The sequence below is a fragment of the Erigeron canadensis genome, chromosome 4 (genome assembly GCF_010389155.1).
Source record: "Erigeron canadensis isolate Cc75 chromosome 4, C_canadensis_v1, whole genome shotgun sequence".
NCBI lineage: Eukaryota > Viridiplantae > Streptophyta > Magnoliopsida > Asterales > Asteraceae > Erigeron > Erigeron canadensis.
The window spans coordinates 36380442-36403854 of record NC_057764.1 but is presented as its reverse complement, the minus strand read 5'-3'; the positions used below and the strand labels follow the sequence as shown (position 1 = coordinate 36403854).

The 23413-nt window shown below is 32.0% G+C and overlaps 2 protein-coding genes and 1 long non-coding RNA gene across 3 annotated transcripts; 1 reads left to right on the top strand and 2 right to left on the bottom strand.

Moving 5' to 3' along the window:
- Positions 1-5941: 5941 nt before the first annotated feature.
- LOC122596311 (1-aminocyclopropane-1-carboxylate oxidase 3-like) lies at positions 5942-7660 on the top strand. Its single transcript, XM_043768860.1, has 4 exons — positions 5942-6119; positions 6388-6614; positions 6723-7056; positions 7158-7660. Exons 1-4 carry the CDS (start codon positions 6015-6017, stop codon positions 7446-7448), a joined length of 957 nt encoding a protein of 318 aa, XP_043624795.1. The 5' UTR covers positions 5942-6014; the 3' UTR covers positions 7449-7660.
- Positions 7661-8346: 686 nt separating this feature from the next.
- On the bottom strand, positions 8347-17798 carry LOC122595583 (E3 ubiquitin-protein ligase COP1-like). The gene is made up of 13 exons (XM_043767968.1): positions 17467-17798; positions 15732-15809; positions 15067-15222; positions 14587-14952; positions 12038-12195; positions 11883-11948; positions 11660-11738; positions 11241-11396; positions 10984-11082; positions 10025-10129; positions 9743-9922; positions 9537-9647; positions 8347-8871 (listed from the first exon to the last, which is right to left on the bottom strand). The coding sequence occupies exons 1-13, from the start codon at positions 17755-17757 to the stop codon at positions 8701-8703; spliced, it is 2016 nt and encodes a 671-aa protein (XP_043623903.1). The 5' UTR covers positions 17758-17798; the 3' UTR covers positions 8347-8700.
- Positions 17799-21270: 3472 nt separating this feature from the next.
- Positions 21271-22996, bottom strand: LOC122594882. Its single transcript, XR_006323135.1, has 3 exons — positions 22958-22996; positions 21957-22011; positions 21271-21501 (listed from the first exon to the last, which is right to left on the bottom strand). It is a non-coding gene; the product is annotated as an uncharacterized LOC122594882 (long non-coding RNA).
- Between the last annotated feature and the right edge of the window lie 417 nt (positions 22997-23413).

The window sequence follows — 23413 nt, the reverse complement described above, 5'->3', positions numbered from 1 at the left end:
TGTCAAGTTGTCAACTATTCTTGATATCATACTTAGGCTATGTTATACCATCATTTTCTTTCTGCTGATGTTTTGTAAGTCATAACCATTACTAGTTTATAGCTCTCTGATAGGGAAAATAAACTCGTTTATAGTTAGTTCCAAACTATTTCACAAAACGACCAATTAAGTGATTAACACAATTAATAGGTAATTTAATTAGATACCCATGTAATAATCCATTGGCAAAAAATCACCGGTTAGCTGCTCGAAGACATATAGTTTTTAGGCTCACTAAGGGGCAAAGGTGTAGTCGTCTAGTTTTATTGGCAAAAACCATCGGCAAATCGGCTACACTATAGCATCTGGCTTGGCAAGTTTAATCGGCAAGATTGGTTAGTTTCATCGGCTAGTTTTGGCCGATGCAAGTAAACGTTGGGGGCTTGATTTTGAACGTTGGGAGCGTCTTTTTTTTTGGGTTTTGGTCCAAGTGGCCGTTTTGGTCCAAATTGACAAATGTTGGCACTACACCCACGAAATTGACAAGATTTCGGCTAGTGTTGACAAGTTTTTGGCTAAAACACATGGCATCTCCTTATTGGTTTAATTTTAGCCAATTTAGCCAATTTGCCATACACCTCTCCCCCTAAGGTACTCATCTCCCCCTAAGAAACAAATTAGTCCTAACAAAATATTTTATGAAAAAATATTTTATGAGTAACGTTCAAGGCATGCAATACGCATAACATGCGTATGGATTGAATTTTCAATTCTTTCTAAAGCTAAATTAAATAAAGCACCTGAGAGGTAAAACATGAGTTAGGCGTTGTATCTTTTTACTTAATAAACTTAATAGTTAATAATTTAATCATTCAATTAAATTTTATGTTTCTTTTTTGACTTTATACATACAGACATTCTTAATGCATTCAGCCACTTAATACACTCAGCACTTAATGACTAAAAAAAGAAACGTGTCCTTACATGTATGTTTTAAAAAAGCAAAAGACATAGATTTGTTTTAAATCGGTAAAACATGTTTTAAACTTGGAAGAGGTTTTATATTCATATAAACCTTTAACTACAAAACTCGAACAACGTTGGCAGTTAGAGTAGTTATTCTTATGAATGTGATGCAATAACATGACTTGAATCTTTGTCAAGACTATTCAAAATTTCAAAGAGTCAAATTGTTATCAACTTATTTACAATCTCATTGGAGTCAAAATCTCAAACTCTGAAACTAGCCACGCGTGCATCCAACTTAATTTGAATATAAAGCTTATAATTTTAAGAGCTCCGAGACAAGCTTTTTAATTTAGGGCGCAGCTTTCTTTGAATTGATCATCAGATCGTGAAAGATTGTCAGAACAATAAAATCTAATTCAGAACTTATCGTGAAGTCTTCTAGTCCAACTCGACAATAGTACATTTTGTCATACAACATTTAGATAAGAAAAGTGCTCAAATATGAGTCTTGGCCCAAGTAAATAAAAACTTTAATCTCTATTATCGTAAGAATTTAACATTATGCCTTCAAATGGTAGAAAACAAATTAAAAGTATAGTATTGCGCTTTCAAGTGAAGATGGTGCTACCTATACATGTGATGTATCTGTGAAACTTTATGACAATTAAACAATTCATATTCCTAACTTCATTTAGATCCATCTAGATTTGAGCCACTTCTTGTTTTTTTTTTAAAATGAATTAATAAGGGTTTTTTCTAAAATCTTGAATTTTATTGTAGAGATATGTGTAATTTAAAATTAGGAGTAAATTAAAATGCCAATAAAATAAAAATTTCTTAGACCATCAAATATTTAAAAAGCACTCATAAATATGACATTCATTAAGCATGCGAAATTATATATATATATATATATATATATATATATATATATATATATATATATATATATATAAGAAAAGGAAAGAAGTCAATAAAATTAATATTAAAATTGGCTGGCTCTTTAAACATCAATATCAGTATTACTTTTAAGAAAAGGAAAGCACTCACTTTTTTTCTTTTTTTTGAAAATAACAGATGTTAGATATTAATGATTTGAATCGTAAGAATAACTTCTAAGATGGACTATATACTGGAAGTTGTAACCACGCACTTCTGTAGAACACAAGAGTGATAACACGCATGCACATACTTTTAAGATGTAAATGCCCGAAATCATGAAACATCAAATTTTAATCTTAGGTTTTCAAGTCAACATCTCCTCTATCAAGTCTTTTTAAGAAGGTCCCAACTGACCACTTACATCTAACATGAAGTGGTTTGTCTATTTACTTGTTATCGGTATTATACCGTTAGTTAATCACACCGTTCTTACAACTTCTTAGTCAAATGAGCGTAAATACTTCATTATACAGAGCTCATCGCATAATTGATTTCCAATTAAAATTATCAATGAAATGGAACGGAAACTCATCCAAATACACTATAAATAGGAATTAAATATATGTGGCTCTTGACTACCCTTAGATCGAACACTTTTTGTGAGAAAAATAAGTGTCTTTACCACCAGACCATATAATAATAGTTATTAGCATAATCATACATTTATATACACATTTTCTTTTTCATCATATCTACATTCACTTTTACGTATGTTCCAATATAATTTAGATTATGTTTAAACACATATTTTAAGCTTATTAATGATTTCCAACAATTAATAAGTAAGATAAATCGAATGAAATTCTATCATAAAGACTTGTGCTATATCTTTATCCAAACTCGTTTTCTCCAATTAATTGGACCCGTTAGTCACGTTTATTTTGCGTGTGTGGTTTGGACTTTGGTCGATCATGACAACCAAAATTAAACGATGTCGCCAATGTAAAGTTCCACAACAATTGTAAGTATCACATGTGCAAAATCATGTATGGTATTATTTTAAAGACTCTTAGATAAAGTTCTAACGTATTTTTCATTTGGTATATAGTTGAATCACATATTTATTTTTTTATTGTTTTAGTTGTCTTACTAACATTTAAAATTTGTTAACATATAAGTTTTCCAAATATTTTTTTATTGCCATCAAACTTTCAAAATCATTTAGTCATTAAACCTTCAAAATTTGTACAAACATGATTATTAGCATATCTAAAGTTTAATTTATAACTACATGTGAACATATTTGTAAAGTTCACGGATATTTTTTAGCAGTAAATAAAAGTTTGATAGAAATTAGAAAAAGAAAATAAATACAATATACATTTGTGAATATATTTTTAAGTTTATTAGATAACCCGATCAATAAAAAAATCATTGTGCAATTTTATAGATAAAGGCATTATGTTGCCATTTCAAGTAATTATCCCCGTTAAAATCGATCTAGGATGATATTACATGAACATCAATTCGACTGTTGTTGTACTTTGACAGAGTAATTAATATGACTATATGAGCAAGACTTGAATACCAAACGAGATAAATTGGGATATACCGTTAATCAAGTTATAAGTTTAGCATATACAAATGTGCCAACAAACCATAATTTGTAGATAGATTCTCTTGGTGAATACCTTTACTAAGCTGGCCGAATAGCTACAAGAATAAATGGTTTCCCATCACGTAAACAAGTGGCGTCCGATCCAATTAAATTTATATTACAAATGATCAATTTTGTGTTATTGTGGTGCAAAGTTACTCGAATACTATTTTGTAGCACCTTTAAGAGGAGGGCCACCAAGTATCTCTCACATCTTGTCAATAATTATAGCCAGCCGACACTTCATAGTTCATAGTCTACCCTCATGTCTCCATTAGCATTATTTTCTCAAAATCTACGTAATGAAAATTATCTACCAATAAACTAAAACATGATTGAAATATTTTTAAAACAATACATGTCTAATTCTTGTGTCTTTTTAATTTTTTAATTTTATTAAATTAACTTTTTAAATTGTATATAGATTCGATTTCTTTATTAGACTTAAAATTAAACTCTAACTCTTTGATTATAGATACAAAACACATTATAACCTTATTTGATTGATTGTTTTCTCATTAATTAAATTGTCTCTTTTTCTTTCTTAATTATTCAACTCCTATTAATTATATTACTCATAATAAGTTATTAACATGAAGATTTCAAAAATTTAAGTTTACGGTCCGATATCACAAGGTTATATGTCGTCATCCACCATGCTTACAAGTTCCGATTTTGATGTGTTTGTTAAAATTTAAGGTAAATTCAAACTCTAACTAAACATATATTATATTTATCATTACTGTTTAATTTAGTTTCGATCATCGGTTTACTTTAAGCACAATTTATTTTACACTCACGAATCATGTATGAGGTATATTCGAATTTCTTTATTAAACAATCTTTAGATAGCTACTGTACGGGTATTAGGACTAGTAATATAATATAATAATTTCGTTTCGCCCAAAAAGTATTATTGTTATTTTCTCTTACACTATATAATGGTTATAAATCTGTTTTAGATGAATTACAAATATTTGTGAAAGGACTCATAGGCATGTTTGTTAGAGAAAAATATAAATTGGTTTTTCATTCTTTCAAGTTAAAATCACATCATACATTCAACTAATAATTACACCCCTTTTATTCGGCCACAAAAGAAACTTAGAAGCCACAACCCACACCTTTGTGAGATTGCATCATATCGGTGCATACCTTGTGGGCTAATGGTGCTCTCTTTTCAATTTTAGAAAGGCAAATAGTAATATGCGCTACATTATTTAATTATAATCCACAAAATTGTTACAAATGAGACTTTAAAGTTTAACCCACAAATTATTTTGTCTAGTGTGTTGTATGTACCGCAATTCTAAAAAACTTTTGATAAAAATCAGGGGCAGCTTGTTAGGCCAAATCGCCAAACTTTCAAAAGTAATACAATAATCATTATCATCATGTCATCACCGATTCACTGAAATATCTCAAATCCGTATCTAGAGAAACAACAACAATAATAAGAAAAATACAACTAGCTAGGTGTTCTAGATGTAGAAATTAAAACATTGTTATCTACGGAAAATATTAGCAGCCTAAATATTATATTGTCATGTATGTTGTATCTGTTTGGAAAAAGAATAAAGAGAAATAATTTTCAATCAATTTGGGTCTTGTATAACAAGGGCTGTAGTTAAGTTGTATAAAATAATTGTATACTTAATATAAAATTTAGGGGTTGGGCATTTAATATAAAAAAATATAATTTTTTTAATGCAGGTTGATTACAGTCTCGGTGTGAGTATATAGCATTTTCCAATTTATAATTACCCATTTAATATGAAATTATATTTAGAAGGAAGGTGATTTGTATATGGAAAATGACGTACGACGAAAATACATATACTCCGTATATAATTGCTGACTTGTATCAGAACTTGAAAATGTTACTTTTGAGAATGTGCAAATTACCTTCCGATTAACAAACATCATTACTAACTACTATTCCATACATGCATTCGCCATTCAGGTAGTTTAGTGATAAGAATAGGCTAGTTTGAAAATGTATATATCGTGGAAAAGCAGACATAAATTTTAAAAATTTGCCAACAAGAAAAGAGGTTTGAATTATTACAAATTATAACACGACTTAAATAAGTACTTGAGCTGAAGTTCAAGATTTTAGGACGAGAATATATATAATTTAATTCATTAACAATGTGATTAACAAGGAAAGAAGAGTACGTGGGCCGGACTAATTAAAAATGGAATGGTCTATATATATATGTACAAGGTTATATGAATTTTTAAATGTCATTCGACTAGTCAAGAAAAGAAAATTGGTCATGTTAGATATGCCGCGCGCACACATATAAGTCAAACTTTTAGTGCTTCAAATGCTTACACTAGCGAGCATGCAATGCATCTCGATCTACTTTGTCTTACTTGTATCATAACTTACATGAACCTCCTATAAATAGGAAGCCAAACATTCCACATTCTTCATAAGTAATCACAAAAACACACTTTCACATATATACATATAGAAGAAAAGATCAATATATATTATTACACATAATTCATAAACAAAGATATGGAGAACTTCCCTTTGATCAACATGGAGAAGCTCAATGGTGAAGAGAGAGGAGCCACCATGAACAAGATTAAGGATGCTTGTGAAAACTGGGGATTCTTTGAGGTATATATAGTATACATATATTTCTTTGTATTTTATACGAGCTGGAATTTCGATCTGTTTGCTATAAGTTGGGTTGCTCTAGCTTCCTTCTACGTACGTACAATAGGTTAAACATACAGGTCAAAAGCCGCCCAAAGTGTTTAAGATTAATGCTCAAAGCATCGACCCTAAATATCTTGGTTATAAAAAGTAGTTTGTCACGAACTTAGCTTTGCACTTAATTACATACTGATCGATCATCCTAGCTAAATATCGTATGTATGTGTAGTTAGTGAACCATGGGATTTCACATGAGCTACTGGACACCGTAGAAAGAATGACAAAAGGGCATTACAAGAAGTGCATGGAGGTTAGGTTCAAAGAAATGGTGGCAGCCAAAGCATTAGAAGGTGTTAAGACAGAAGTAAACAATATGGACTGGGAAAGCACTTTCTTCATGCGCCATCTCCCCACCTCTAACATCTCTGAAATCCCTGATCTTGATGATCAATACAGGTAATTAAACATATAATTAAATAACATATACTTGCTATGTAAACGGAATTTGTCTATATAATGCTAATAACTATATATTTTTGTTTTATGTGATGATTATTATTGCAGGGAATTAATGAGGGATTTTGCTGGTAAACTCGAAAAGCTAGCAGAGGACCTTTTAGACTTGCTATGTGAGAATCTTGGATTGGAGAAAGGATACCTTAAGAAAGCATTCAAGGGATCAAAAGCTCCAAACTTTGGAACCAAAGTTAGCAACTACCCACCATGCCCCACCCCGGATTTGATCAAGGGTCTTAGAGCACATACCGATGCTGGTGGCATCATCTTGCTGTTCCAAGATGATAAAGTCAGTGGCCTTCAGCTCCTTAAGGACGGTGAATGGATCGATGTTCCACCTCTTCGCCATTCCATTGTTATCAACCTTGGTGACCAGATTGAGGTAAAACCAAAGAATCAAAGTCATAAAGAAGAGTTATAAAATTAATATACTCTAAATGAAAGTACTCTAGATGTTTATATCTTATGAATGTAATATTGCAGGTGATCACCAATGGGAAGTACAAGAGTGTGATGCACAGAGTTATTGCTCAGACTGATGGAGCACGAATGTCGATTGCATCTTTTTACAATCCTGGTAATGATGCTGTGATCTATCCGGCTAAAGCATTGGTGAAAGAACAAGCAGCGAATGAACAGGCTTATCCAAAATTTGTATTTGATGACTACATGAAGTTATATGCTGGCTTGAAGTTCCAGGCAAAAGAGCCGAGGTTTGAAGCCATGAAAGCAGCAGAAGCATATGTCACTTCCGGTCCTGCTGCAACAGCTTAATGTCATGTGTTACAAAGCAAAGATTTACATATATTTTTCCTTTTTTTTATTTAACATTGCTTTACCAGTCTTATTGGTATTGCATTGTAACATATTTTTTCTACCTAGCTTTCTTAATTGGTTTGGTGTGCTTAATATATCTTGGAGTGTGACCAAAAGCGTATCATTTGTTGTATGATCTCTTGAAATGAAACTTTATTGTTTTTTTCAAAGCACCCTCGTTTAACTAACATTCGTGATTTCTTATGCTTCTTGACCAATATTACTTCATGCAATCAATATCATCAAAAGGGAGTTCGAGATGAAAACTGTTATAAAACAAAGGACAGTGATGCAGAAACAGCTTAATTGTCAAAGGAGAAAGTTTTAAGCTCCAATCCATTACCAAACATACATGTGTGCTCAGATTTCTGCATTCTGCAACCAAACTAACGAACACATCACAAGGTATATCAAAGACATATACATAAAGCCATAAACACAGAACTTCCAGTTGATAGCTAGAATTGTAATGCAGAAAGTAATGAACTGATGTTTTCTATACCAAAAATCCATTTGCTTCCATACCATCATTTAGCCCAGTCTAACAATACTAGTTAACTGTACGTTTTTAAGTGTTATACAATCTGCACATTCAATGCTCTCTTGTTTTCCCCATATAAAATGATTGTAAACCAACGCATATACTTTACTTAATTGATTACTCTAAAATAATTTAAACATAAAAATTCAAGAAAAAAGAAATCTAAAATCGATCTAAACCGTAATCATTCTAACACAAGCATAAAAGGCGTAGGATAACATTGCTAATACGAAGCGAGTAACAGCATATTCACAACCAAACTTGACAGATAAAATTATTCTATTTCATGCAAAAAGTAATTAACGTGCTGCCAGCTTTACAAACAATGGGTACTATAATACCATCATGTTTGGTATGATTACAGGCTTGTTTTAAATACATAAAGCGAGAAAAATCGGGCAACCATGTCAACAAATTTTATTGTTTTCAGCAAAACCATATGCCCCAATAACCTACAGAATTCCAGACTGTGGAGCCAAAATTCTTTAATAGATTACAATCAAAATGGTTTCTAGTTCCTACCAACTATTCTCTTCCTATAGATGAACTGAGTATGTACAGATGAAAAGCATTAAGCCGAATATATTTTATTTGCTTTTCAATGTCCATATCCGATACCGATCCAGTCATGGCCTCCAGGTATTTACGAATTAAAGCCAGGGTCAAGATCTATGCTGCAAGAACTAGGACTTTGATGGTGCCCAGACTGTTAGCAGCTAACATTGTGGGACTGTCACTCTTCCAGCAAACAGCACTAATAAAGTGTGATCCTGCATCATCGTCGCTATCCTCCACGTTAGGTGTACCAAATCTATGCCATGTTAAAGGCTTTGATATTGCCTGAAACACCATAAAATTTCTGTTACTATTGTTCATCCGACAAAGTTGTGATCATATAGACCAACATCTAAGTTCTATACCTTCCTGTCCCATAACAAATACAACAATTTCTTTATCGAGAAATATCCATAACTAAACTTAAGTCTCTATTCATGTCTTCATTACAGCATGTTGATATCATTAATTAATAGGGTCCAGGTATCATTTTTTTTTCTTTTTGAAACATGACAAATAGTTTAACACTCTCAATAGACAATGTGCCCTTATTTTGTAGGAAGTATTAAACTTTGAAAGTTTCAGCTACAATAAGTCCATACCCTGATTCTTTAGCAAACTAAATTAACCAATCACTGCATGATTTTCATGGTAAGTAACTTGTCGACATTTGCTTCGGTACAGAATATCCCTCTTTATAATTCTTGAAGCGTGTTTTATATTTTTGACAAATACTAAACATTATTCTAAAACTATGTCAACTCAAACATTGCAAGTTTCACGAGAATATGTTGTCTGCAAAAAGTACTAATCCTGGCATCATAAGTTGAGACATATCCTCCTGTGGTTTTTAAGGGCTGGGGTAAAAGTATATAGATGTCACATGTATAAAGCTGGTTAAATTTCCAAAAAACTTCGTAAAAGTTGGACAAACATGCACTGAATTTTACCTTGTGATAGCTATATACTTCATTGGTTTCACTGCCACAGGCAAGAAAGTCATTGTTTACTGAAAGACCCACAAAGTTCTTCTCATTTGTGTGACCTCTGAAGGTACGAAGCTGTAGAAGTTGTGCATAAAGTATGATATACAGAGTTTAATATACAAAACCAAGAATAAACCAAGTGGAAAAAATCAGCTGAAAAAGTAGCTCACAGGAAGATTTCGCTTCACGTCCCATAAGCGTAAGGTACTGTCTGTAGATGCAGAGGCAAGTTCATCATTGGAAAGGAACTTCACATATGAAACAGTTTTTTGGTGGCCACTAAAGATATGTATAGGATGCCTGGTGTTCCTTAAATCATAATAATGGATATGATGGTCAACTGAGCCAACCTGCATATCCCCAAGTTTGTTCCAAATTAAATTACGAGCACCCATGAAGTCAAACAAAATTATATATCTTTTTTGTTTACTTAGAAAAGCAAACAAAATTACCGCAATATGAGTGCTGGACCCAGGATTGTATTTGACACAGCATATGTTTGCCTTCATATCAATGTTAATAGCACTTGATTCTTGCCTTGTGCACCAAACTTTCACCTGTGAGCTCAGATTCAAGAAGAAATCTATCATAAGTAAAATAGAAAGCACCTTGTTTTTTGAGTGTTATTACTTATGATCTTTTTGTTTACGCAGATTTTGTGAAATTATTAATACGATACTGTTCTTATAGTTCTGAATAGGAGTTTAATAGTTACAGGCAAGGTTTATAAACCAGACAAGACATCAAACCGGACAAGGGACTGGTTCAAGTTTCAACCAGTCCAACTTGACCGGAAATACCAGGGCTTATTAATATAAATGAAACAGTAAATAGATATATAGTAAATAGTTGAAACATTAGCATAAGCACTTGGCTTTACTGGTTTTGGTGCAATACTCCCTATTCTAGGTGACAGGTTCGAAACCTGTTCCTTTTATTATAACTATTTTTGACAGATATAGCGGTAAGTTAAGATACATACATATTACAGATCAAGTTATAACATCAAGATTAGTTGGCTTTGGTTGGCCCATGCATGTTGTCCCTCATACAGGATGTCATTAGTTTGAAACCTGTCCGCATGATTTTAACACAGATTTGAGAAATTAACAAAAAACTAGACTGGTGACAAAAACCCACCCATGGGTCCAGTTCATGGTCGGACAAGTGAAACAGGCCGGTCTGGTTTTCTAAACATGGTTACAGTTTCAACTTATTTGCTTATTAAACTTTGTGCTCCAAACAGAAGGATCATATGAGTGGAGCAGCAATTCTTCACTTAAAGGAACAACAAACAAACAGGCCCAATGACTACTATGTTTCTAATACAGATCATTAAAAAAGAATACTTAAGACAATGAAAATGGGTAAAATGGCAAAGATTATAATGAGAAATATGATGTAATAATACCTTACAATCATCACTACCCGATACAAGCATTGACGGTTCTATGCGTGAAAAGTCAACACTCCAAACCCGTTTTTCATGCTCTTCGTACTCCATCAAACTCTGAATGTGTCAAATTAACAAAATAATCAATAGAACTCTTAAAAGAGGTTGCATTGCTTTCTAACACTTAACACACTAATATTTAAGAGTGCAGGCAACATGACACATGCAAAATTTTGTAAAGAGCTGGAAATCATTAGTGACCAGTATTGAATTACCTGCCGAGTATTAACGTCCCAGACAATAACTGTTCCTTCATAATCACTACTAGCTATATGGTTTTTAGCATGCTTGTTCCAGCTCAAGCAACTAAGCTTTGATCGTGTAGGAATCTCCACCACAGGGCAGTGTGCTTCCGGAGGTTCATTAACAACCTAAAAGTAAATTATCATGTCAGTCAGGAAGACAAACATGAAACCGCTACTTCACATTTTTAAACTAGAAGAGATTAACCATCATGAGTCATATCATTAAAAAAAAATGTTGTAGCGGCCAAAAGCTTTTTGGTAAGTGCTAAATAATCATCAAGATGCGTAATAACTTTTTGACCATTGGATCAAGTTTTGTTTCAATCATAACATACAAACACTTAAGCAGTAATTTGCATTTTCACCCTACTAAGAAAGAAGAAACTCACCGTTGAGAAGTCAAAAACCTTTATTCGTCTCGAAACCCCAGCAGTAGCAAACATTTCGTCATCACGATCAAACTCAATGCTATGGTAAAGATAAAGCACATTTTAGTGTATTACTCCGTATAACCAAGTTCTTTATTTACTACATGCTATCCAAGGATCAAAGGATGTATATTTCAGAGCACAAGTAGAGATATATCAAAAAACAAAATAAAGCCAATTATACCTAGATATAATGTTGGCTGAATTAAAAAGGTCACCATGCTTTAGTTCTGCAATCACCCTTAGTCGACTGTTTGAGAAAAAAGATCCAACATGAAACATTAGTGGTACATTCAAAGCTCTTACTCAGACATGGAAATGTAGTACTATCATAGATACCTGTATTGGGTAAAGGTAGACAGTACAGATTGAAAATCTGACAGGCCTGAACTATAACCTTCCCTTTGCACGAGGTCAACATCTACTTTATCATGGTTTTGTACTGGGCTCACAAACTGTCGTCGCTTTTGCAAGTAACATTGTTGCAGGTCATTGAACTGCAGATAATGATGAAACAGTAGAAACTTAATACACATGTTACACATATGGATGACCACTTTACTATTTATTCAATTTTGTGTTTCAATTAATAATATTATCGACTGAAACGGAGATTCCATAGCCAATGCCCAATGGGTGTTAATGAGTAAAATGTAATATCAGTTTTGATGTATGCGAAGTAAATGGAAACAGACATTAGCAATATCAGAATCAAAATCAAATGCTGAGACTTCCTCCTGATAGACTTTTGGTAACTAACAATGATGGTTGAAAACTCTAAAAGGTTAGGTATGAATCAGAGTTGTGTTATTTACATTTATACAGGAATCATTGGGGAAAGGCTCATTTGCATAATCAAAATAGCCAATGATAATATACTCATGATTGGGTAGAAAACGGACTGTGATTAAACAAAGTATGCTTTATTTGATTACTGAATAATAGTTGCACTGCGTGTCACTAAGGGAGATGACCACCTCTCAAAAGAGAACTTTATGTACAGATACGACAATTTTCAGCCCATTTGGTGTAAATACGAACTTTCGTTTGAAAATTTGCAAAACTACGAAAACCGGTGTCTCTTGGGTTTTATGAACAAAGCCGGTGTTACAAACACCGGTCTTAGCTTACTTTTATGACAAAGCTGGTGCCTTAGAGGCCGCTCTACATTCGAATTCTACCAAAGCCGGTGTCTTAGACACCGGCCCCAAAACTTTTTTTTTAATAGGACATGGATTTCGTTTTATCGACAACATGAACTTTGATTCTTTAAATTGATACACATACACGTGGCAACGTAAAAGAAAACCATACACTTATCCTCAGCCAAATATTACCACGCGAGAGTCTTGAAAGAAACACCTATACAGCAGGCAATGGATACAAACTCAATATAATCAAAAATAAATGCACATACTCCTTACTTTGTTCTCACTTTTAGTCTTTCATACCTATAAACCCAACAACTCACATCAAAATACTCTTTACCAACTTACAAACACATTTCAGTAGTTAAAATCCTCTAAAAACTTCTCTTTCTGTTTGTCACTCAACTACATAATCAAACTCTCACTATGAAAAGACAGAAAAGTCACGCACAGCTTGAAATTTACAATCACTAAAACCAAAAGCATGTGAGGATGTAATGCTTATCTCTACTACATTATAAAGCAATTTGCTCCCTCCATTTTTTCAACTTTAAGTGGTTGAAAACCCAAAAATACCCCTGTCACTTATTCATAATACCCTTAGAAGAAATCTCAACAACTCATTTTTCTCTCTCTCCTCAAATCTCAACCACTATGTTTTTTTTCTCTTTCCTCTATAAAATCATTTTATTCCTCTACTTCATTCAAAATCTTTTATCTTAGATTCTGTACATCGATAAATTATAAAAATTATATGGGTGTTCTTAAAATTTCATGCTCTTTCATTAGAGATGTCATTCGATATACTTTCGGCAAATTTTTAAATCCGAGGGAGGAGCCCGTATGGCTAAGGCATTTGGCTATCACACTTTATGACTTATCACCTTCTATGACCTATCACACTTTATGACCTATCACCCTCACCATCGCAACGCGAGGGTACTTTCACTCATAGAAGTAAAGTACAATGTAAAAAACATTTGGTGGGTGTAAAAAACAGGTGTGAAACTCTGTTGAGGACCGGTGTCCACAAGACCGGCTTTGTCATAAAAGTGAAGACCGGTGTCTGAGACACCCGGCTTTGTCATAAAAGTGAAGACAATGTAAACTAAGACCGGTGTTTGTAACACCGACTTTGTCCATACAACCCAAGACTATTGTCTTTGACACCGGTTTTCATAGTTTTGTAAATATTCAAACGAAAGTTCGTATTTACAACAAATGGGCTGAAAATTATCCGAAAATTGTCGTATCCGTACAGAAATTCTTCAAAGGATTGCCAAAGTTGGTGTTTCATAAAAAATTTCTTTATTTTCAATAACGATATTATTTGGGTCAGTTTGGCTAGTATGCATCTATGAGGTATACAATTTTAAACAATGGTCTAAACCACTTTAATCCTACCAAAATGGCAAAATCTTGGTGTTGATTAATTATCCCATTCTCTATTAACTTTCTAAAACATACCAATTAATGCTATTTCCAATTTCGATTTTCAGCACTACTCTGGCAGCAATTAAAACTCAATCAATAGAAATTAAAAAAGGTACTTTGCCTTAGCAGATGGGTTGCTCCTAATAATCAAAGGTATCAGCCCAAAAGTGTCAAGTTTTGTCATTTTAAAAGATAATTGAAAAAGATTGTTGAAATACAGGAGGGGAATACAACATGCAATGAAGGCATTGATCATCTTCACACAAGAAAGTATAGTGATTACTAAATACGAGTATAACAACCAACCTGAGACTGAACTCGTTTTTTCCGTATAACGGAAAGACTTGATTGACTTGTATGTTGTGAACTTAATCCACTAGAAGCTTCTTTCCTCTGGGTTCCAAGTGAACTAGCTTGAGATTTCCCATCTGCATTCGGATACTGCATATTACCTGTGAGCATGGGAACTCCTCCATGTGCTTTCACAGACGCAAACATAAAGTTACTATTGTCTTGATCTATTGATGAAGAAGACCAAGATTTTGACCCCGTTAATTCACCACCAGGCGCCTGCATTTTCATCAAATATCTATCACGCGCTCTATATAACTCAATCCTACGCCTCTCCACCAAACTAATGTCCTCTTTGATATACTGAACATCAGTTTGCACCTGGAAAAAACTTTTGATTGGTCAATGTGATCGAATATTCATAGATTTGACAAATCTATTTAACTAAAGATAGTTAACACTTGAAAGTGTACATAATTATGTCATGAGACAAACCTCATTAAGTTCGTCAATTTTCTTTTTTCTTAAGCATTGAAGGAAATCGAGAAGATTTTGCATATTTCTCTCGGCCTCTTCCTGCTCCAATTTTCTTTTCTTCTCAGTAAGCGTTGATAATAGTGTATCGAGTTCCTTTACTGACACTTCATAACCCTGTCTAATTATCACAAAGAGTGTCACAATAGCAGTTCTACAAAATGAAGTGCACAAGGGCTTAGATAGACCAGTGAATATAAATTGTTGCATTAAGACATTAAATCACCTTTGATAGAGAGATTCATATCAATAATCCATTAAATATTTTCATATAATACTCTATGCTTCTATTCTTGCACTGTTATTACACAAAATAGATGAAGCTACATTTGTACTCAGTTGCCTTACAGATACCATCTATTTAATTGATACAATTCAATGCTTATATGTGCAAATAACTTCCATAGGATCATATAGCAGTAAAGAAAAACAGTAATGACAAGGAGTTTCTTTGTTTCATTAATGAGGCTTATTGTCATTTTGACATCATGTTATAATAATGCCTAAATGAAGTGGGAATGAAAAGTAGCAACATTCCTAAAGTCACAACAGTAACATATTCCTTTAGATATATCTCATTAAAAAACATTTGACAAAGTGATCATACTTCTTAACGAAGCACTTACCTGGAGTAATGCTTGGCGAAACTGTTCCAACGGTGAAGCACTTTTCGATACTTGAGAAGCAGAAGTTTTCTTCAAAAGCTACATTTGGTACAGATAAACCTTTAACAATAAGCTGCATTTTGAATTAAAGTCTTTCAAGGTACTAATCATGTTGGAATAAAAGGGTCGCAAGATATAAGATGATGCAGCTCAATAACTACCAATTATGTTTGGATGACCAGATTTTAGCTAGCAAAAAGACGACCAATATAACTAGAACTGTGCTCATAGTCTCATACATAGTTCTAAATATAACTGAATCAATAAATCAAGTGGTTATCTGATCCTGTTATGAACGTTTACAACCACACATATTTAGCTAAAGCCAAGTACAGGCACTTACACTAATAAGCAGGCCTCTAACAAGTCCTATATTCCCAAAATCGTCTCTTCATTAATTAAGATAAAACGCAATTGGACAAACTATATACCAGTTATATTCAGTGTGACCACTTCATTTGTTTAGTTGTTATCTACTATTATTTATTCTAATCAATATCTCATCTGTTGTATCATAGCTACGACTATCTATTTTATTTTCTTAGCTTATTCCTACCCATACGTGACATACAGCTCAGCATTCACTAATTGAGGCTTCCTTTACCTACACATGAGTGCCTGCACCATTTCCATATAGTATAACACACTATTTAAGAAAGTAGCATCCCTTCCGTTAAATTTAATTGGCACGTCCAATTAGCGCATCATTAAGGTCACTACACCACCTAACAAAATTTATTATGCTCCCATTTTATAGCATCAACTGCCTTTTACACTGCAAGTAATAATAAATGTGCCACGCACATACGCCTAAAACCATTCGAAGTCCTAAACATCGACATTTTTTTCTCTTTTATCTTTACTTTCACACGTACTCTCAATCTTGTTATTAGAAATACTTTTAGACACACCAATCAATTTGTTTTACGTTAGTTCAAAAAAACTTACCATCATCCTTCATCAACCCTTGATGTACCACAAATCACATCAACTACATAAAAGTAATGCACTCAACTCACACCAAAATCAATAGTTGCAATCCAACTTTGGAACAACAAAGTTCATTTCACTTTTCCCTTGTCTTCCCATTACCTCAATAGCCATCAAACCTTAAAAACTTCTCTTTTGTTAACAATTTTGTAACCCGAAAACCAGCAAATATAGTAGAATCTTGACAACCAAGATACAACGAACATCAATTAGCTTCTAAGCCTTGATATTGAGTGACCAATCGCAAAGTGTTTTAGGTAATTGTGTCAAATCATCATCGTAAGCTAACTAATGTCACTTCATAACCAGGTACACAGAATTTAACCTCAATGGACGGTTCTATTATACGAAATGGTCTTATAAAAAAGACGAAAATTTTAAGTTTGACACTAATAAAAGGGAATAATGTTATTCAAGGTAAATAACTGTAAAAGAAGCAAAGTACAGCCTAGAAACAAAGTACAAATAATAATCCAGTACAGTAATTAACCACATAGTACCTGCACACAAATAAATAAATGCAGTTGACCTAACTTGTACTCCTTAAAAATAATAATCAATATACAATAGTACAATTCATCAATTTCATTTTAGGCATTCTAATCCTTACATAACATACTCAATATATACAAAACAAAAGACCTAACAATATATACATATAGATATAGATATAAGTATGAGATAAAGTTAAAAATTAAAAATGAACCTTATCAAGGAGGAAATTAGGATAAAGCTGTTTAGTAGTAAGTGAAGAAGCACAGCAAGGGCAATCAGACTTATTATCAAGGTGAGTTATTATACACATATAACAAAAACTATGTCCGCATGACGTCAGAAATGCGTCTTTTATTATTTGCATACATATCGGACATAATAGCTCTTTATCAATCGGTTCGACTTCGAGAGGTTTTCCGGCGGCGGATTCCGGTTCGGTGGAAGCGGTTTTGAGGTGAGATTTAACTGCCTGAACTATGCCGCCGGTGGATCCGTCTTCCATTGATAAGACGGTGAAAAGAGATTTTTTTTTTTATTGATTGATTGATTAAATTGACTTGTTTTGTTGAAAGTAAATGAGAAAGAAAGATGAAAGGAGAAGGTAGGGCCCAGTGAAATCGAATTTCAGGCCCGTGCTGAGCCACGTGAGTTATCGTATCCTTATTGGTCCATGTCAGCCACCAATACTAGCGCCTAGCTATCGGGTTTTTCGTCTAAACTCTATTACGTACTAGTTTGACTTAGTTTGACTTTTTGAGTCTTTCTCTTTTAATTTTAACTGTAAATATTTTTATTTGTGTTATATAACACTTGATATAACATATATGATTTACTTGAGTTTTAAATATACTTTTTATTAAATATAACTTTTATTAACTAATATATAATACAAACAAAGATATTTATGATCAAAGTCGGAAAAAAAAACTTCACAAGTCAAAATGGGACGGATGGAGTATAATTTTGTAATCCAAGGACAAGTATGCATTTCAATTTGGAATATGATATTAAATATTAGGGTTAATTGCATATATACCCAATAATAGCATGTAAATTACAAATTTCCCCAACAAAAAATTTATATTACAAATATACCCAATCTTACTTTTTAATATGAATTGGATAATCATGCCCTTTATCAAATAAGAAATTGAGCCAAGCAAATATACTTACAAACACATAAGATGTTCATACATATACACAACAGATATTTTATCACCTACATCCACCGTCGATCTTTTACTTCATATATGTATGTGTATAATTTCAAACAACAAATAAACTTTGTGCATATAAATCAAAGTGTTTATGTAACTGGATACATAGAATTTGGCCTCCATAGGAGTTCGTAAGTTTTTGTTTTAGTTTTTGAATGTGTGGCCGGTGATTAAGCAAAGTGTTTAAGTGATCAATCAATTTATTTAAGTGAAAAGGATAAAATGGTCATAAGATAAAATTTAATTGAAGAAATAGATATAAATGGGTAAATATGTTATTTAATAGAAAATAATGGGTACATTTGTTATTTAAAATTTTAGTTGGGGAAATATGTAATTTATATAGCAATTATCCCTAAATATTAAATAGTGAAAATAGTGGCATGAAATTTTATTAAACTTAATAGGTTTATATGCATTATTAACTTATAAACAGTATTTGAATGAGGTTTATCAAGTTCAATGGTGGATGCGTTTTTGTGAGAAATATCACCATGTTCGACTATTATATTAGTTGATTGATAAAAATGTAATATATAGAACCATTATTCAATTGATATGGCAAGTAATCATAGTTTTAATGATTTTTTAGGTATTTTTTGGCACGGTGTAAAAGAAATGGTTTTACAAATAACGAGATATGTCACTCGAACGTTGCTCTGGGAGACATTACATCTGTTAACGATTTAATAAAAAATATTATTCAAAAGATAATGTGCCATAAACTTTTTGAAGAAAATATGTATTATTCAAATTATTAAAAACTGACATTTGTCTGTTAAAAAATGAACTGTAAAAGTTTTGTGTGAAAGTGAAAGTCGTTCGCGTAAAAGTTTAGTGCTAAAAGTGTAAGAGACTTAAATGTTGTGGTGAAAATAAAAGAAAATCAAAAAGTATAAAAATTTAGTGCTAAAAGTATAAGGGTTAAAATGTTGTGGTGATAAAATGAATAGAAAGTTTATTATTTTTTATAAGTTTTCACGTACATTTGTTTTTAATATATGTGTTAAAAAGTTTGTTGCTAAAGTGTAAAAGGTTAAAATGTTGTAGTTAAAATAAAAGATTATCAAAAAGTAGAAAAATTTAATGTTAAAAGTGTAAGGAGTTAAGATATTGTGGTGAAAATAAAAAGATTAAAAAGTTTACTAGGAATTATAAAAGTTTTGTTCTAAAGTGTAAAGAGTGAAACTATTGTAGTGAAAATAAAAAATAAAATAAAAAGTATAATATTCTATACACGTTTTCCCGTACCTTAAAATAAAAGAAAATTAAAAACTATGAAAGTTTAGTACTAAAAGTGTAAAAGTTGTAATATTGTGGTGAAAATAAAAAGAATACAAAGTTTACTAAAAATATTATAGTTTAGTGTTAAAAGTGTAAAGATTGAAAGTTTTGTGTTGAAAATAAAAATAATAAAAAGTTTACTAAAAAGTATTATAGTTTAGTGCTAAAAGTGTAAAGATTGAAACTTTTGTGATGAAAGTAAAAAGAATAAAAAGTATACTATTACTAAAAAATATTATAGTTTAGTGCTAAAAGTGTAAAGATAGAAAGTTTTGTGGTGAAGATAAATAGAACAAAAAGTTTACTAAAAAGTATTATAGTTTAGTGCTAAAAATGTAAAAATTAAAACTTATGTGGTAAAAATAAAAAAAAATAAAAAGTATAATATTCTTTACACGTTTTTCGATAATTTGTTTTTAATATATACGAGATACGTTATCCGGGCGTTGCCCCGAGAGACATTATATTTATTGTGTTCCGTATTATATAAAAATTATTACATGCTTTTAGAAACATTATTTAGCTCAAAACCTGAGTTGATATTGATTTTTTAATGGGTAAGTAATTATAAATTAGAAAAAATCAACAGTATAATTTTATGACAAATTAATATATTATATAAATTCTAAAAGATAATAAGTATGAAAGTAGAATATTTAAAATAAAAAAAAAACAAATTAATATTACAAACATAATTAAAGCTTTATTTCCAAATCATTGAAAATAGAAACTGAAACAAAAATAATCCATAATAATAAAACATCAACCGAAATAACATTGAAACTAATAAGTATTGCAAACAAATTTTTCGGAGATGGTTAGGTGTATATATTCAAAACATACATTCTACTGTTATGTGTACATATACTATGTAATAGTTCACTTGTGCTAAGATGAGATAATTTTAAAAATGTTACAAAATTAAAAAATAATAATATGCAATTAAAATAAGTGATCTTTTATAAACAAATTGGAAGCAACTTAAAAGATCAAAACATAATTTGTCAAGTCCAAAATTAAGAATATAAAATCGGTCCAAAAGAAAATGAATTGGTCCATTAAGAAAATAAAACGGGCCCAAAGAAATAAAATGGTCCGTTACTATTCTTTACACGTATTTCCGTACCTTTGTTTTTAATATATATATATATATTAATGTCATGTCCCATTACATACTTGATACTTCTAAGCATTGAATACCTTTACTTGTCACAACCAAGTATATTTATTCATTATCTTTTTCATTCCTTACCCATAACCCCCCCCCCCCCCCAAACCAGGCACCCCTAATATTCTGTAAGGACCAAACTCGACTCGACCATTTTAAATGATTTATATAAAGAATGTACTCAATTATAAATCTTGACAAATACATTTAGCAAAACTCTTTGTAAAAGACAAAGCACAAAAAAACTAGAAATTTCGGCATGACCCATTCGTAAAATCGTCGTCAAAACCTGTTACGGATTAAGAGTTTTCCAAAGATACATTTCAAACACAATCCAACACATTTCTAATACAAAATGACTCGATAGAAGTAACAGAAACTTCTTATTTCTTACATTTGACAAAAACGAATAATTATACCAAAACAATCAATGTATCATGAGCCATAGTTCAAAGGGGCCTCTACGGATCCTATCAACGTTACCATTATCCGCATTTAGCTAAAGCAACCAATATCCATAAAGCAACTTTAACTTCAATCTTTACATTACTTAACTTTCTTCCGCACCCGGGACAACCTATAAAAAGGGTAAACAACTAAAAAAAATAAGCTAAACGCTTAGTGAATGCATACACATACAATCATAAACAAGTTACCATACAAAATTGCATCAATTATAGCATATCAATTGATAGTCATCTCATTCATATCATTCATAATACTAGTAGGACTTAACCCACCTTCTAGTCGTAATCAACAATTTGGCTAGTAGGAATTTACCCACCTACTAGCTCTCATAAACAATTTGGCTAGTAGGAATTTACCCACCTACTAGCTCACACAATCATTTTCAACATGGCCATGGATATTTTGGCTAGTAGGAATTTACCTACCTACTAGCTCTTACAACAACATGACTAGTAGGAATTTACCCACCTACTAGTTCTTACAAACAATCAACTATGGGTCATATGAATTTACCCACCTATGACCTCAAATAACAAGAATATGATTATATGCATATACACTCACCTTATTTGCGACCACAATTGCAAGATGACCATAAAACAACGTATTTGCAATCAACCTATCAATTCACATTAAAAACACACATATGGTCATTCATCACGTATAAGGTCACATAGCCATAATCACTAGTATTCCAACACCCAACCCATCATTTACACTCTTATATTAATCTTGGGTTAGTTCACATAACATGTATCTCTTAAATTATTTTCATATGGTCAGCTCACTTTCATATAAAAAGTACCATTTTCATCATTTGACCAAGCTGCCTTCAAACGAGTGTAACTCAAGTTCTACTTACTCTTTTAACATGATTCCAGTGGCCAAATTTACATGACACATATACCTATCTTTTATCTTTAGTGACCAATACGTGAATTGTCCTTCAAAGGTGACTTCTGGTCGTTTTAAAAACCAAAACTGCTGTTGTTAAACAGCTTTGACCTTACTGACTTCAAATGACCATAACTTAAGTTCTACACAATATTTTGACCTCATTCCAGTGGCCACTTCTACTTAACACATTTTAACACATTTTATCTTCAGTGACCAACACAAGATTTGGCCCAAATATGTGAGTTTTACTCGCTTTAAAAACTGACACAAAATCATTTTCACTGAAAGATCAGCATGACGCTACTGAATTAAAAAATTCATAACTGGAGTTCTACTTCGTATTTTTAACTCATTCTAGTGGCATAATTTGCTTAACACACTTAGGTACATTTTCTTTTTAGGACTTAACAAGTGAAAACTCTGTCATAGTGGTGTTAAACTCGTTTCAAGATCAGGGATAGAATCTGTCTAGCTTGTTCTCACTAGTATCCATCAAAATCTATCATGCAACCTAATTAAAACCCTAAATTTGATTAAATTACAAGAACCCTAACTTATATAGAAGCAATTTATCTCAATTCAATAAAACCCCCAATTTCCAAATAAAATAGTTGCATGAACCCTAATTATTGAAATTAAAATCAAACTAGGTTAAAAGAAATTATTACCTTAAGAATTGGAATTTAGGATAAAAATCACCATTGCTTTCTCCTTTTTCCTTCCTAATTTCAGCCACCACCTCCACACTTCAACCATCACTTTTTAATTTTATGAGATATATGATTAATATTATTATTATTGTTCTTGCAGAAGGATTGTTGAATTGAATGAAAGATTAGAATTGCTTAGTAAGAATGAGAAGAAGAGATGCAAGAAGGTATGGATGGAAAAAAAGTGGAAGGATGAATCACAAGTTCACAACAAGAGAGGTTGGCTGGATATGTCCCCTCCCTGTTTTTTCTTCAAAAATTAAGGGTATAATACCCGCTAGTCACTAAGGTTCCAACTAAAATAATTCCATATTTCAATTTTAATTACTAGGAAATTATTTTAAAGGCAAAACTATAAAAAAGGTTAATTTTCATTAGCCTACAAATTTAGGAGGTTACATATTCTACGAGTAC

What these genes read in the sequence shown, in the direction of transcription:
- LOC122596311 (XM_043768860.1), top strand. Translation starts at nt 6,015, where the DNA reads ATGGAGAACTTCCCTTTGATCAACATGGAGAAGCTCAATGGTGAAGAG. An exon ending in AAAACTGGGGATTCTTTGAG is followed by an intron (nt 6,120 to 6,387) that starts GTATATATAGTA and finishes ATGTATGTGTAG; the next exon opens with TTAGTGAACCATGGGATTTC. An exon ending in GATCTTGATGATCAATACAG is followed by an intron (nt 6,615 to 6,722) that starts GTAATTAAACAT and finishes TTATTATTGCAG; the next exon opens with GGAATTAATGAGGGATTTTG.
- LOC122595583 (XM_043767968.1), bottom strand. Translation starts at nt 17,757, where the DNA reads ATGGAAGACGGATCCACCGGCGGCATAGTTCAGGCAGTTAAATCTCAC. An exon ending in TCTACCTTTACCCAATACAG is followed by an intron (nt 11,949 to 12,037) that starts GTATCTATGATA and finishes TTTCTCAAACAG; the next exon opens with TCGACTAAGGGTGATTGCAG. An exon ending in TCAGCCAACATTATATCTAG is followed by an intron (nt 11,739 to 11,882) that starts GTATAATTGGCT and finishes TCTTTACCATAG; the next exon opens with CATTGAGTTTGATCGTGATG.